This window comes from Neocloeon triangulifer, unplaced genomic scaffold, assembly GCF_031216515.1.
Source record: "Neocloeon triangulifer isolate White Clay Creek 2 clone unplaced genomic scaffold, ASM3121651v1 ptg000015l, whole genome shotgun sequence".
Classification (NCBI taxonomy): domain Eukaryota; kingdom Metazoa; phylum Arthropoda; class Insecta; order Ephemeroptera; family Baetidae; genus Neocloeon; species Neocloeon triangulifer.
The window spans coordinates 6,753,438-6,769,840 of NW_026775557.1; the positions used below are offsets into that span (position 1 = coordinate 6,753,438).

A 16,403-nucleotide genomic window follows, 5' to 3' on the forward strand; every position below is an offset into this window, starting at 1 on the left:
TTTGGAGTCGAGCAGGTTGCATACTTTCAAACTCTGCAGGCGCCAAGCAAGGTTCGACGCAGCGCTGTTGGTTTTTTTCTTATCACAAGAGATTCAAAAATATAAAATTCTCTAAATTTCCTGGCTCGTGAGGAAATACAGAACAAAATACTGACTTCGCGCCGCCCCTTTTCGCCTTGCTGGCGTTCGATTTACACGCTTTTTTAAGTTGCACCGCCTGCGTCGGTTGGCAAGGGCGCCTCCCCCACAGGGCATATGAAACTAATCGATAAGACATTCGCCCCTTTCACTTCGCCCTGCCAAATTATTGCACGAGACTTGTTGATGAGAAATTGCGAAATTGATATCCTAATTATAAAATAGACGCTTTTAGCTTGTGCTTAAAGGCGGAACTAGAGGTGAAGAAGCAGATTCTGCGCTGCGAAAAATCAATATTACTGCAAACTGACCGACGCTGCTTTTTAAACAAAAACTTTAAAATTTCAAATCCCCTGGGGTCAAGTGACCCATCTAGCCACAGGTGCAAGAAAACCCCCAAAATTGAAGTTTTTTGAGGGGTTATTGTGGTCAATTTCTCTCAAAATCAGCCAATTTCGTATTCGTCTACTAGAGCAATTTCTACCAAGACACTTTCATTCAATTTTCGTATTTTTAGGGCTTCCTAAGCCCCCATATCATATTTCCATTGGAATTTCAAGATTTACTTACGCGGATATGCTTTTGCTGAGAGGCCAGCGCTCCATCGTGGCCTGGTACTTCATGTTTTCAATCTGCTTCTTCAAAGCGTCCTTATCCATACCGCTTAGCACCGTGGGATCCAGTGTGAGGCCGGGGAGCGAACTTTTGCTTTTATACACCCGCGACGAGCGCGCTGCTGTGGAACACTCACGAACTGGAACAAACCCGCTAAAATCATAATTCGGAAAACACTGGACTTATCCAGAAAGTTCATTTTTTAAACTCGGATTGAAGCAATCAATGGGCAATATTGAAAATAAATAAAATATAAAGAATAATAAATAAATAAGAGAGAAACATTGAGCACTTTATGAGTTGAGTATGAGTTTAAAATTCTGGGTTTCTTTCTACTTCCTTTTTTTTAAACGCTCTACAGGTTTTGGTCACAGTCTGCGACCCTATTTTGTAAGAAATATGGCTTTGCTCGATGACTAGCATAGCGTTTTTATGCTAAAAAGGAAAACTTTTTCATAACTAATAAGCATTAAATTAAACTGAAATTTTTTTGAAAGTCGTGCAAAACGTATTTTATAATTAGATTGGACAGAGAAGACAAATAATTATTTAAAACAAATTTTTTAAATCACCAAAAAGTGCGACATTCTAAGGGACCTCCTTAAAATTTTAGTGCAAGTTATTAATACATCGTCAATTAATTTAACGTGGTTGTAGAGAAAATATTATTAAAAATCCATTTAAAGCTTTGAATTAATTTTGGTTTTTTATGTCGACATTTTTAATCTTAATTTACACCTTGATTGGCGCAATATAAACGCCTTTTCGAGTTTCCTGATTATTAGCGAAGAAATAAATAATTTAGCATACCTATAATTAAATAATTATTATAATTTTGTTTGCCAGTGGGGCGTTTTATGAGCGGTTGAAGAGCTTCCTACTTTTTGCAGCGCGTGTACTAATATAAGAGTATGGACGGTGCGGTCAAGTATGTTTTTGCAGTGTGGGCGAGGCGCTCTTTTAAAATGCAAATCCCCAGGTTTCATTTGAGAGCGCCATTGTCACCCAGAATTAATCGCACATCACACAATGAGCTTTGTGCTTTGTTACGAGCTGGCTTTAAGTCCCTCCGTTTTTGCCAAAAATGCGGACCGGCACTCACTTAATTTGCATTGACGCGGCAGCTACTCATGGAACTCGAAAATCTGGCGCAGTTGATTTTAGGATAAAATGAGAGGGTGGCCGCGGGCGCGCACAGCATTATCATGATAAAAACGCGCAAATGAAAAGCAAATTGAGCGCGTTCCGCTGTCTCGCGCAACCATTTGCAAATTCAATTTCAGCTGAAGGGCCACTCGAAAAGGCTCTTTGTTTCAAGTGTCCTGAGAAAGTGCGGCCGGGGAGTGGTGAAAAAAAATCAGAAGAAAGCTTTTGACACGGCCATTGTTCTATTTGTTCTTAAAATTTCAACGCGTTGTCAAAACATTCCATGACTGAAAAGTTTCAAATATCATTAACTATTAATGAGAAATAAAGCTTAAAAAAATAATAATGTAAATTTTGTTGTTGATGTTGTTAAAAATTTAAATAACGAATTAAATACTAATAAAAAATTAAAGATAATTTGAATGATGCTTTTATTTCATTTTTCATTACCTTTTTTTAGTAATAATTAATTTACTTATAGGAACGGTACGGATTTCTATAGTCTTCAATAATAACAGTAAATTTAGTGTTTTTAATAAATAAAAAAACTATGCAAACCTTGCAGATTTTTAAAATGCCACCACGCAATTCATATTTTTGAGGGGTGGGCTTTGAATATGAGCCATGTTTACCACAAGAGATGCCAGGAACAAGAACACGCGTATACGTGTGAAGTGCCTGGCGTATTCTAATGAGCAAAGAGGAATGTGAGAGCCGCACCGCCCTATTATCCAACCACGGCAGACTTTCCGTGTCGTGATTGTGCCACTCTTTTTCCACCTCAAGAGGTTGTTAGACAAGCAAGTCAATTAATAACGCGTTTTTCTTGATTTATTTTGTGCTGATAAAAGAGCCAAATGTTAATTTTCCAATTAAAAATAATCCTTTGTTAGGAATAATTTTTTTTTTAATCTTTTGAAAGCCGGGCGAAGAATTGTAGCCAGCACTATTTGTCACAATTTGTATAGATTTGATTTTTATCGAAGCGAATTAATGGGAAAGTTCGTTTTGTGGTCATTAGCATCGATCAAGCAGGAGGCACCACTTGCTTATTAAAATTGATTGGCTTTATGCATGCAGAATGCGAAGTGGTCACTCGTGCACTTTGAGTCATCAGAGCGCGCGTCTTCTGCTCATAACGGCGGTGGCAACACGTTCGTTCACTTGTGTGTCCGCCATACATAAGAAGGGCCCTCTTCGGACGAGGCATCGATTTGCCTGCGAACGCTATTTCTCTAAGCTGCAGGTTGCGTGTCGCATTTTGTCCCTCTGCTCACATGAATAACGGGGCTGATTAATCAAATAACACACTAAGTGAAGGCACCTTTGAACTATGGCCAATTTAATACAGCCTTGTCAAAACAAAGGCTGCAACTTTATGCTTAGGCGCGGTTATTAGTTTTTGGCCTCCTTTCGCGGTTCCATGGTGAGAATGAGGAGTCTCGTGAGGTGATGTTAATTAACAAGACCATCACTCAGAACGTGGCAGGCAAACGCTGTTTTATGCTCGGTCGGATTAAATTCAATTGATTTTCCATACTATCGTTCCATAACTCTTAATTATTACAGCTATTAATTTTACCACCAAATTTTTAGTTGCAAATTGCGTAATTTTTAGAAAATCAGATGGTTAGAAAAGATTCTTTATCAAAGAATGATGTTTTCATTATTATTGCAAATGGGTAGATGTAATTAGAAATTTCTATGGTTCTATGGTTTCCCGTTTAATTAATAAATAATTAACATCTCAAGCATCAATAGGAAGTCAGACTATAGAGGCGAGTCTATTGTGGCCCAATATTGGGCCGCTCTTGTGTGAAACAATGAGCTCAAAGTGCCTAGGGTGCCAAACCTCAAACCAAAATTATTAATTAATATGAAATATTTTCCAGGAGGGTGAGTTAATTTTTTTCTATCAAGTTCTTCAATAAAGCAACCACGAAAAAAGTGATTAAAATTTTTAACTTTTGTGCATATTATTGAGCTTTTAATCAACCATATGTGTCGGCTAAATTATTGATGATTCATTGAATTAATCACTCCTCTAAACTAAAAAAAAAAAACTCAGTAACTTTATAAAATTATTAGAACCGCATTGATGTGATAAATTATATGAAATGTTCAATTGGTCGAATTTATTTAAATTAATGTACCTGTGTCTGGTCGCGAGGAAGCGAGAAAAAGCGAGGAGACGCTTGGACGTTCTTGGCGGGCACCACAGAGAGACTGAGGGATTTCGGTGCTCACGAGTGCGCGATCATTCAACGCCACGGGGGTGCAGGCGCGGAACCTGCTTCTCAAAACCCACAAGCATTGCAAGGTTTCAACGTTCCCAAGGTAATCATGCCTCTTGAAGTTGATTTTACACGATCACTGAGCTAATTTTTCAAAGCAATTTATTTAATTTACTTCACAGCTCATTTGAAATTGTCTGAGAACAAAAAAAAATATTAATTAATTTTATTTTGTCACACTTGTATTTTAAAGCGGTTTAATTTAATTCAGACCCCCCCCCCCCGTGTAGCCTTCGGAAATTTTCCGTAGAATTGATTTTATTTCTAGTATAAAACATACATATGAAAAAAAACATGCTATTTTCTTATGTACTGATTAAGGATCAATAATTTAAGGCACATTATTCCCCTTTCTGTCTGCTCTTTGCTCATCCTTTGAAAGCAGGTCTGCGCTTTTTGTGGTACTGCTTTTGTCAAAGTTAAAATCTCAGCACAGAAAGGAGACTCGCTCTTTAAATGATGAGAAGGAATTATTAAAAAGAACACTAATCATTTCCCCCCTCGCTCACTTCTTCCATCAAATAATCACCGACCGTTTATTTCATCTTGTAAAGAACAAAGTAATATTTCTTATTTAAATTATTTTTGATAAATAATAATTATTAATTATTTCAAAAATTATCAATTTTTTTTGCACGTTCCACTCGTGCTTGCGAATTTTGACTTTTTCTGTGTTCTTTAAGCAAAGAGAGTACGAAATGAAAGTCCTTCACGACCTGCGGCTGTTGGATTCGTCGCTCTTTAATGCGAGGGTGTGACTGAATATGGTATATCCCCGTTGGGAATTAGGAATCGCGACTCTTTTTCTTCCCTTTTTCACGTTAGGCAAAGGAACTTTGACAGATAATTACTTTTTTCAAGAGAATACAAGCAAAGAATGGAGAGCTAATGACTCTTAGACCCAAACGTTTAAAAAAATTCAAAACAATAAGTTCAAATTAATCAATTTGATTAAAATATTATTTTCTCACAGCAAACGACAACCTTACAGTATAAAATTGACAACAAAATAACGATTTCCTTTTTCTATGGTGAAAAGGAAATTAATTATAATATATTTTCACTTTTATAAAGTCTTCAAATAATTAGAACATTTTGCCCTTGGTTTTCGCATTCACATCAGTAGATTTTTGCCGCGCTAATTCTCCCCGCAAGAAACCTTTCTGTGAGAAGCCGTAGGGTGACTTGTCACGTAGTTTCTCTTTACGTGGCTTCACTTTGCATCGCTCGTCAGCCCTTATTATAGGTGGCTGCTATTTTATTAGCTCTATGCAGTGGTTTACAAAAGCTCGACGATGCACAATTATTATGATTACCACACGTGCAAAATATCTTCGTTTTTATACTTTTTGCAAATTTTAAGTAGAAAACAGACAAAGACAAAATCATTTAGATTGGTGTCAAAATTTCAAGAAACTATTTATTAAATTATTAGTATCAAATAAAATTAAATATTATTTTAACTTTTGCTTTATTTTAAACATAATGCGGAACTTTTTCTTAACACTTTTTGTGCACTTCTTTCCTTAAAAGATAAGTTGTAATTAAAAATTAAATGTATTTAAATTTTCATTTGATTGCGCGAACACCAAAAGAAACGGCAATTAAAATTGTCCTTGAGTTTGATTGTCACGCACACGCTACGTTTAATTCTCTTTAATTTGCTATTGTTATTTATTTAATTTAATTCAAGAACAAATTGTTCCCATTGCATTAAAGAAGTGAACGTTACTACTAATTATTATTGTTGAACTTTCGTACATTAATCGCACTGTATTGTTGTATATTGGGTAAATTTTTTTTAATATAATGTGTGTTAATTATAATGATAAAATATATAGCATGTTTTAAAGTAAATAAAATTTAAAAACATTCAAGGGGGTATTGTTAATTAGTTATATTTATGTACATAATTTTTAAAAATTTAGTATATTATGAAATATGTAAAAAATTATTTATAATAATTTTTTTTGTGTATTAAATTTTAGTTCTCATCATTTGAAAATATTTTTTTTACATCAATTTATAGTATAAATATTTATTTTTTATTTTTAAATAGATTCTTTTGCAATTTTCGCTTTAAATTATTTTGATCCATTCTGGATTTCGCGCCCCTACCAAGGAAATTTAAAGAGCTGCGTGACGTCAGTTCATTGGCCGCGAGTCAGCTGTCGAGGCAAACAACAACGTGACGTCACGACTCAACCTAGCAGCAGATAAAATTGCGAGAGAGCGACGGACGAGTTCGCGATTCGCATCTGGCGATTGTGCGTCTCAATTCATCAGTCAAGTTTCCTCGCGAGTCGAAATGCGCGTCGGTGGAAGTCGTTGACAACCTTCAAAGATGGTTGAGCCGATTTTCGACTACCAGTTTCGGCTGATCCTGATCGGCGACAGCACTGTGGGCAAGAGTTCGCTGCTCAAGTATTTCACTGATGGCAAGTTCGCCGAGGTATTTGCACGAATTGAAATTTTCTTTCCCTTTTGCCTATATTTGGAAGTTCGTGATTCGCAATTAAGCACGCGTGTCCTTGATTAATATTCTCACTTTCAAGGCTCCTCTTTTGACTGTCCACTTTTTTTTGCAGTTGTCCGACCCGACGGTGGGCGTCGACTTTTTCGCAAGGCTGATCGAAGTCAAGGACGGTACCAGGATAAAACTGCAGCTTTGGGACACAGCAGGACAGGAAAGATTCAGGTCCGTAATAAATATTTCCCACAAAATACAAATTAATAAAAACTGCATCAATAAATTAATTAAAAGTAAAAAAATTATTTCAACAGAGCATAATTTTGTATGAAATTTCATTGGTTTTATTTGTGAATATGTACAAAATGATTGAAATCTTTTTTTGTAAATAATATTTTCAAACTTTTTCCTTTGTTAAAATATTTTATAATTCATTATTTTCCTCTTTAAAATTAGATTATTTTTTCTTAAAAATTTCACCTTTATTTTCCTCGAGTCAATTTATTCTCTCTTTGGGTCGCTTTAGTGAATTAAATTCAATATTTTTTAATAAATAAAATTTTAACATTGCCTATACAGATCTATCACAAAATCGTACTACCGGAATTCCGTGGGCGCCCTGTTGGTTTACGACGTGTGCAACAGGGCGAGTTTTGAGCACATTCCGGCCTGGATGATGGAGGCGCGACGACACATCGAGCCGCACCAGCCCACCTTTCTCTTGGTGCGATTTTATTGCTGAACGCAAGCAGAGCAGAAAACCGAGCGTCAATTTTTTTCCAGGTCGGCTGCAAGGTGGATCTGGTGCGCAGCGACGGTGGCCAGCAACGGCAGGTGCCCTTCGAGGAGGCCAAGTCCTTTGCCAAGGACCAGGGCATCCCTTTCATTGAGACGTCGGCGCGCAACGGACTGAATGTGGAGAGGGCATTTGAGATCATAACGCAAGAGGTTCTTTGTTCAAAATTAAGCTTAAATTATAATGTAGAGAAAAAAAAAAATTTCAGGTATATGACCGAGTACAAAGCGGTGAATACAAAGTGGAGGACGGCTGGGATGGTGTCAAGTCTGGATACTCGAGGACAGCGTTCGACCCAACTTTGGTTGAGGCCGAGCCGGCCAAGAGTGGATGCTGTTAGGTGTAGATTTGCCCTCAAAGGACTATTAGAAAATAGCAGCGATTCCATTGATTTGATCTGGTTTTAATTTCATCCCAATTTTTTAATCTTTCAGGCTTTTTACTTTTATGCGTATATGTATTCAAAACAGCCCTTATTTTTTGTTGTTTAAAATTTTATTCAAATTTGATTGGATACTTTGGTATTTTACCTGCCTGTCATAACTACTCCGGCATCCTCTTTTACACTTTCATCACATTTCCCAAGTGTTTTACAATCCCGACTAGTCTCAGATAATATTTTACAAGTTGTGACCCCCGAACAGCAAGCGCAGTTGAAAACCTCTGTTTTAAACTTAATTTATGACCTAGTGTGTTTTATTTTTGTTACTGTATTATTCATGTCGCTGCAACCTCAAAAACTGTTGGTTTAAATCTCGAAGAGAATTTGTGATAGTTTTTATTTTGCTGAGCGCAACTTCGATCTTTCTTCCAGAATCTGCTAGCACTGCGCATTAGAATTTTTAAAACGGTTTAATCTTGCTGCTCAAAACAGCTGCTAGTGTTTCCTAAAAATTTGTAACAAAGAAAACAACTCGAATTTGGATGCTTATTTCATTTATTAGACTTCTTCTGCGGACAGAAAAGTGACACAGAGCTACATTTTTGTTATTATTTCATATTTATATTTATCGTGATTATATATATAATAATATTGTGTCAATGAGTAAAAACTAAATACACCATGATACACAACAAGGTTTTTCTTTTCGTCACCGCCTTTTCAAGCAGGAATAAAATTTTGGTACCACAAAAATATGAACCATCATATTTCAAGACTTTTTGTTATAACACGAGTCTGTTAAGTTAAATGGGACTTTCCATGTCAGTCGGTCAAAGTTTTTTTTTTACAACTGAATAATAGATTTCACAGTGGTAAATATCGTCACAAAGTATTTTAAGATAATAAGAAAGGAAATGAAGTTTACAGTTAATTGTTTCAGCTGCCCCAAATCTGGCATAAGTGTGAAGACAATGGGAGCTTCAAAACTATCATTAAAAACAGGAGGATTATAGGAAAATAAAAATCTTAGTTGACAAATCTACAACTGAGGGCAGTGTGAAAGAAGTTTTGCTTTGTGAAACACTTGAGAAAACATTCTCAAAGTTACATGATAAAGAAATCAAACAAAAGAATGTATTCAATACAAGATGATTAAAACAACTAAGGGACAGCGCGCGCGCACGCTGAGGACTTGTATTCATTTCAGTAATTGGTGTTTTTTCCACTTCCTTTGTGATAAGAGATACGCGAATTGTTTTGTACTTGGTCGTTAGGCAATCATCATAAAGCAATTAAAATTATTAATTGAACTTTCAGGCACCTGGAATTTAGATGCCTGGCAGAACGAAACTACTCACAGCTCCTTCTAAAAAGTAAATAAAAAGAAAGAGGAGAAACTAAATCAAAGCTGATAATCAAGGATTCTCGGAAAATAGCAACAGCAATCATCATTAATGTATTCTTTTTTAAATCTCCCACAATAATTTCTGACAAATTTTCTATAAGCACGTCTAACTAGTTATTTTTGTTCCTTACAAGATAGAAACAACGATTTGTATTAAGGTGCGCCTTTCACATGCTCCCGAATGTTGAGATAAATAGTCCTTTACTTTCTCCGAGAATCCCTTGCAATTCCTCACAATCACAAAGAGTAATAATTTGATTACTATCAACCGCAAATAGGTGAGATGGGAGTCGATTACTTTGGCTGGGAATAGCCGAAAACTACTTAATGTTGGAAATCTACACATTTCGGTTTTGATTCTATCATCTGAATCGCCAACTACTAGATCAGAAATTTTGTGACATCGATTCTAAGATTCGGCTTGTTTTCCTGCACACCAATTCAGTTGCACTCATAATCATTCTCTCTTTCTCTCTCTTGCGTACATAGTCTCTTAACCGTTAACAAACGTTGGGCTTGAAAATATCGCCTTTGTGATTTGGATAAGAATCCGAAACGACTTTCTATGCATCAGGTCACTCAAGTTATCAAGTCAATAACAAGAACTGCTTGTTGTGCCGCTTGGCTACCCTCCCTACCTTTCCTCTCAGCAGAGAAGGTCGGCGCCGTAAAAAATGAACTCATCCCTTGAGATCCACGATGCGCAACCTGGCTCCGACTTTTGGGGTACTGGCTCTGAAAATTTGAAAGGAAAATAAATACAAGAATAAGTAACAACAAATCTAATCATTACCATGCTTCAAAGGGAACGGAATGAAGGTGGAGCCGACTGCCGCGTCTGAGCTCCGCGAGCCAACTGCTCGAGCAATTTCAATAATTGGTGCATACATGGGCATCAATTCGCACAAGTCGCGCTTTAGTCGAGTGTCAAAGCCATTCAGACTTGTGTTCCCTCCTGTGAATTATACAATAAGTAATAAATTCCTACGAGTGTTTGGGTACAAAGCATACCAGTGAGTGCAATATGACTCAGGCAATCTTTCAGCTCATCCTCTGGCAGGCCGAGGACCACGTCGACTATGATCTGCGGCAGGTTTAGCTGGACATACATGTACTCAGGTGCTCTGAATATTTCGTTCCCTAGCTTGATAGGTTTCCAGCTCTGAAAAAACAAATAGTATTAAATAAAAAAAATTAATCACCATCCCTCACATAACGAAGCCTTGTTTATTTATTCTTATTATTTTCTTTGTTCATTTCACAAAATCAATATTTTCAAAGACACCGCTTTTTTGCTTCTAAATTTGTTAAATAAATAATGACTGACCTTCATTCTCATGTTCTTGCGGTTGGGTGCTGGCACCCAAATAGACTCGCAGCGCACCGTGCACTCACTCTGCTCTTCCTGGGCCAGGTTGTAGCTAAGACGGCACTGCTCTTTGACCTCGGCACTGTCCAAACTGCTCACAGGTATCTCCTGCTAAGCAAAATATTGGTAAGAATAAGTTCCTAAAGCCTTCAGTCCAATTCGAACCTGGCTGGCGTCATCACAGGCGTGTGCCAGGTGGAGAGACTCGGCAATCTGACGACCACCAATTGCCAGTTCGCGACAACGCTCCATCACAATTTGGCCCTTGATGATGACCGCAACCACGGTGTTCAGCGCTCCAGAGTCAACCACAATGCAGTTGTCCAAACCTCGCTCGGCGCTTACGGCCAATGGCTTTGGCACCATGCAAACCCTGCACAAATTTATTTTTATCAATATTTAAAAATATATTTTTTTAACAAATTTTTTTACACATACCTGCTGAGTTTGAGGTCAAGAAAAAAGAATTCGAGCATTTCTTTGCGTACTTCAGCTTTCAGGTTGAGCGGCTCGCAAAAGGCAAGCACACACTGCGGCTTGCGCAGCTCCTCAAGGTCTCCGGAAGGAGCAAGCAGATGTCTCAGGAAGGCCTTTGTCAGAGCCAATTTTCGGCCGCCCTGGCGCAACGCCAGCTCCGGGCTGACAAAGTCAAGACTGCGCAGGTTCATCTGCTGGGCGCTGTCAAGACAGAAGCCGTTGCGAACCTCGGCCACCTCAGCAGTGGCCGGACGGGCGGACACGTTTGAGTCTTCGTTGCAGCATTCGCGCATCAGGTGGCACTCCTGCCCAGTCGAGTTCTCTGTGTACACACGGTGCTTGCAGTAAAGGCAGCGAGTCTCCACGCCTTCGTCCAGCTCGGGACTGCAATATTCAAAACGGCCTGTTCGACCTACGATGCTTGACGAGCTGCCAAACTTTTCATATCTGCAAAGAAAATTAAGGCAGATCAGTATTAAGATCAAAATAAATTAAATATTTTAACTGAAAATAATTAAAGTTTAATATTCTTACTTGTACTCTTTGCCGACTGTGCATTTGCAAGGCGAGCTGGCGCCGAAAAAGAGACTGCTGACGAGAGAGTCGCAGTCGGCGCACTTGATCGACCTGGGCAGGCTGAGGATGGTCTGGTGGCGCTTGAGCTCCATCATTGGAGTCACCACCCAGCTCAGCTTGCTGCCCACGTCCACCACATACTTTTGATGTCTGTCTTCCAGACATCCCTGCAAACATGTAAAACGTCGACAACGGTTGCACTTGCTGAACGACGATTCGTTCTGCTCAAAAATGGTGTCTAGTCGCAGACATACAGCTCGAAAGTCAAGTGCCTCATTGAACCACCCCTTGTAGTCATCCACTCGCATCCCATAACGTCGAAGGAGCAGCTGGCACTTTCGTTTCCTATAGAAACAATGTTAAAATTCAGTTTTCAATAATTATCAAACTTCAATGAAAGAAGTTTTATAAGGATTTTTCCATGATTTTTTTATTATTTAAAATAAGAATAGTACATAAAAATATTAAAAACCAAGGTTATTTAATTTTTTTTTTTTTGTTTCAATCAGTCGACAAATGCAGAACAAAAATAGTAGTCTAATTTTGTATGTATTTGCTTATAACATAAATCAAATTAAATTAATTTTTTCTAGAAAATTTTTTAAACTTTGAAGTTTGTTTAATATAATATTTGAACTTTGAAATTCGTTTTAAATTTAAACATACATTTCGCAAAAAATTAAGTTAAATATATAAAATTCGATAAAATTATTAAAAAAAAATGATCTTTCCAATTGTTTCTTTCTCATTAAAATACTGCCGTATTAAAAATAACTTGTAAAGAAACTATAGAAATCAATTTCTTTGAGGGTCAAGATTTTAGAGCTTCAAATTTCGACTGATTCGGCAGTCTATCTTTCTGTCTAATTTAGTTTGAACTTGAGAGGGCCATTTTATCGGGAGGTCGCAGGTCGAACTAACCAAAAGTATTGGTCTGCAGCGACGTTTCTGGCCGCGTCGCAGGCCAATTCGCAGGTCAGGATGTCACGAGTGTCGCAGAACTCAAGGATCCTGGCCAGAACCTCCTGTGGAAGCGACTCAAATCGGGCCGAACGGCGCTGCGAGTCGTCGGGCCGAATGCTGAGCGCAGCCAGTCCTTGACAATCCACCTCGTCCTCTCGCATTCTCGAGCTCTTCACTCCGTCCTTCGACACAAGTCAACCCTCCACATTTTCCGCACTGCCCCTAGGCCTCGACGAATGCCGAAAAATCGCGGCGAATCGGCCGAATTTCGCCTCAGACAGCTTCCATGGCTTCCATCTTCTCGTTTCCCATTTGCGATTAATTTTTCCAAAGGTTTTTCTTCCGGTTAAATCGTCACCGGAACCGGTTAACCGATCGTTGCTTTTTGTTACTGGTGCCCCGCGGAGATGGCGTTGCCATTTATCCGCGATTCCTCTCGCTGCGGGTACAATTCTTTTGTGTGCGTGCAAACGCTACACTATATTTTATCGTCATTAGGCTAACACATATGATTGCAGCCGCTAATTAATCGGAGCAACTCGCGAAAACGCCTCCTTGCGCGTGGGCATCTTTTGCAAAAAAACGTCTGTCGTCGCCACGCGTAAGTATGACAATCTGCCTCGGCGCCGAAAAGTGTCATTTCTTGTGACACGTCATGCCAGCCGAGAAATTTTAAATTTAAATTGCACCGCAACACGCACTGGTTCACCTTTCTCGTGGTGTTTTGCCCTTTGCCAGCGGCACCGGCATGTCCACCATTCCTCTTTTGTTTTTTTACGCGTTCAAACTTTTTTCCGCATTAAAAAAATTATTTTAACCTTAACTTAAATTTAACAATATAATCACACGGCAGTTATAAAAAGCACTAAAAATTAGCAAACCTAAAAATCACGTGAGTCATCATTTTTTTTAATTGTCCGCGCAAGTCACTCTTTTTTTATCTTCAAGTTTTTTTCTCTGCAATATTTTTTCTCATCTTTATAAAAAAAAATAAGCCTGAACTGGAAAGGAGAAAAATCAGGCAATATGTATTTGTATATTTTTAAATACACCCCCATGTTGACTGAAAAGAACATGGGACTTGTCCACGTCTACAGTGGCGGAGAGTGGCCAGCATGTGTGTGTGCATTATAATGATATTGATAGCCGCGCGCTGGTGACGCAATGCACATTACACAGCAGCGTGCAGCCTGTTTTAATATAACCCAGGCCGAGCGGCCGAACAAAAAGTTTGTCCCTCTCCGCGCGCTGTATTTTATCTCTCATATATTTCGTCCTCCGCTCGAATCCATCGTTGCATTTTAATTCATGCAAATTCGATTTAAGCGCCGCTTGCCGTCAGCGTAATTCGAATTACATTTTGATTCACGTGCTACGGCTTCTGCATTCATTAATTTGCCTTGTTGATTTCCCTCTGACAGTTATTACAAGTTATAAGAGAGAGCGGTCGATACTCTCTTTTCAATAATTTAAAAGCTAAAATTGAATGGTATGCAAATCACCTTTTATTATTTTTATTTCATATCGGAGTATTTTTGTGTAGGGAGAAAAATGTAAATTTTTTATTTTTTTAAAGTGGGAAAACGTTCGGTTCATTAAAAAATATTAAATATTCCATTTATTTTTAAAATATGTGACACTTAGTTTTTTAAAAATTTAAACTTATTCTATAATAATTCTGTTCTAAAATTAATCTAGATTTAAAAATTTCTCCCATATTTTATAATTAAAAATTATTTAATTGCAAATTTCCCCACACTTAAAATCTACCTTTCTGGATAGTCAAATAAATTATCTAACATGATGAAAAAAATATTCCAATCATTCAATATTACACGATCTTTATCTCAAAATCAAATAAATGAAAATACTTAATTGATAAAAATGAATTCCAAAAAACACAAAAATTCACCTAATTTATGACAATTATTTATCTTCCATGTCTTATATTATTTATTTAAAAGAATTATAGAAAAAAAGGGCACCCTTTTCTTCTACAACAAACTGGCTACGTTTCATTATCTCTATCACAATAGATAGTGTGTGTGCTGCGTGTTCTCGCATTCCCTCATTTCCGCAGACCTTTCCATTATCTTTTTCCAAGCGCGCTCTGGTACAAAAAATTCAAGCACAAACCGAAATTGATTAAAAAACGCTCGCTACACCAGCATTTCATTTGTGAAGTGTGAACGTTGTGCAATATCGTACTTCCGCCTCCATGATGTTATCAATTCTAAAAAGAGAGCGGCTATAGGAAGATCCGCGTTTGAGTGTAGCCGAGTCAGCAGCAGTGTATATCACAAGGTTCCGATCGCCACAAGTAAAACTCACCAACGACACTTTGGTAAATCAAAATTTGCAATTTTTCTACCAAATTTTGCTCTTTTAGAACAGGTAAAAATCATTCCAAATTCGCAAACAACGTGTGATTATTTTTTTGTGCCAGTTGTTTTTGCATTTTTTTTTAAACCACACACTAAACGGTGAAATTTGAACGTTCCTAATTCTTAATGGTAAAATACTAGTAAAATAAATTTATTTTAAAGTTTTAAGTTAAAAATTTATTTTTAGTTAGAATGAGTAAATGATAGCTTTAATTCTATTTTTTTTCTCTTCAAAATTTGCATCTTTTTTATTAATTATTATTATTTTTTATTTTTTTTTTTAATTTCACTCATTTTATTTTCAAAAGTTAACCATCAAAAGATATTAATTTAACTATTATTAGCTTGCATTTAATAATCGAATCATCACAATAGTGCCTTTTCATATAATAAATTATTTATTTTTTCATGTAGGATTTTTCATATTGTCATACTTATTGGGGCAACTGGTAGTTAAGAAGTGACTGGTTTTTTCCTATCAACCACTAATTAATTCATGATTATACACCCAACCCAATAAGACCATAAAGTGAAATAATTAAATAAATACAAAATAAGTTTCGAAAAGGAGAACTTTTTTAACAGAACATAAAATAAAGCATAAATCGATGTATGATTTCATTCATTCTAAATGATACGTCATTTTGTAAGCAAGACTGTAAGCTGCCCAAACAAAGTAATTATTTATTAATATAATTCTATTTATCCATAGATTTCTATATTTATTTATGGCCAAAGTTCTTCAAGCTGAATGTGCTGAAATAAATTTGATATTTTTGTAATGAGATGTATGGAGAAAAATTCAACAGTAATTTAACTAAATTTCCATATGAAATACTCGATTAAATGATTAAATAATTTTTAAAGCATTTAAAAAAAATTTACATTGTCGGCTGCAGTTTTTTATGAACTACGCACATATTTCAATCTTTTTTCTGCCCTTCAGTTGGAGTGCCATCGCCAAAAGACGCGTCTCCAGAGTCGAGAGAGGAGGAAAAAAACGAGCTGTCCGTCTCATTAAAAGGGCCAATCGGACAAGTCGGTGCCAATCAAGTGGCGCGTTGTGAAATCAGTTTAGCGATTAGGTTGTCTGCGGTGCATGGCTGCGGTTCACGGGCCGATGGCCTCTGGCGTGACCCTCGTCGCATCTTTTATCTCAGGTCCAGGGTTCACGAGTCGATCATGTGCGCGAGGCCCTTTGACCCGCACCCCTCTCTCTCAAGAGACCGTCTCGGCCCTGTGCTGCGACCGCGACCACCACTCGCAGTCGCGACTCGTCCGGGACGCCGAGCAGAAGAACCAAAGGAGAGGAACGGAGCGTGCATCCATCTTACCGGGCAGCATTAGACTAACCCTTTCGCGCTCTAATACTGTCAGGTAAAGGTGTC

The 16,403-nt window shown here is 37.5% G+C and overlaps 2 protein-coding genes across 2 annotated transcripts; one reads left to right on the forward strand and one right to left on the reverse strand.

Annotated features, from left to right (window-relative positions):
- Positions 1-6,382: 6,382 nt before the first annotated feature.
- On the forward strand, positions 6,383-8,530 carry LOC132202834 (ras-related protein Rab-39B). The gene is made up of 5 exons (XM_059630073.1): positions 6,383-6,645; positions 6,782-6,891; positions 7,243-7,387; positions 7,447-7,611; positions 7,668-8,530. The coding sequence occupies exons 1-5, from the start codon at positions 6,538-6,540 to the stop codon at positions 7,797-7,799; spliced, it is 660 nt and encodes a 219-aa protein (XP_059486056.1). The 5' UTR covers positions 6,383-6,537; the 3' UTR covers positions 7,800-8,530.
- Positions 8,531-9,562: 1,032 nt separating this feature from the next.
- LOC132202833 (uncharacterized) lies at positions 9,563-12,960 on the reverse strand. The gene is made up of 8 exons (XM_059630072.1): positions 12,590-12,960; positions 11,627-12,013; positions 11,054-11,539; positions 10,781-10,988; positions 10,574-10,723; positions 10,258-10,408; positions 10,040-10,201; positions 9,563-9,981 (listed from the first exon to the last, which is right to left on the reverse strand). The coding sequence occupies exons 1-8, from the start codon at positions 12,790-12,792 to the stop codon at positions 9,893-9,895; spliced, it is 1,836 nt and encodes a 611-aa protein (XP_059486055.1). The 5' UTR covers positions 12,793-12,960; the 3' UTR covers positions 9,563-9,892.
- Positions 12,961-16,403: the final 3,443 nt, after the last annotated feature.

Excerpts from the sequence above, each read along its gene's own strand:
- LOC132202833 (XM_059630072.1), bottom strand. The coding sequence starts at position 12,792 with ATGCGAGAGGACGAGGTGGATTGTCAAGGACTGGCTGCGCTCAGCATT. Across the intron at positions 12,014-12,589 it reads GCTGCAGACCAATACTTTTG|GAAACGAAAGTGCCAGCTGC; the intron begins GTTAGTTCGACC and ends TTGTTTCTATAG. Across the intron at positions 10,989-11,053 it reads CTTGACCTCAAACTCAGCAG|GGTTTGCATGGTGCCAAAGC; the intron begins GTATGTGTAAAA and ends AAATTTGTGCAG.
- LOC132202834 (XM_059630073.1), top strand. The coding sequence starts at position 6,538 with ATGGTTGAGCCGATTTTCGACTACCAGTTTCGGCTGATCCTGATCGGC. Across the intron at positions 6,892-7,242 it reads GCAGGACAGGAAAGATTCAG|ATCTATCACAAAATCGTACT; the intron begins GTCCGTAATAAA and ends TTGCCTATACAG. Across the intron at positions 7,388-7,446 it reads ACCAGCCCACCTTTCTCTTG|GTCGGCTGCAAGGTGGATCT; the intron begins GTGCGATTTTAT and ends ATTTTTTTCCAG.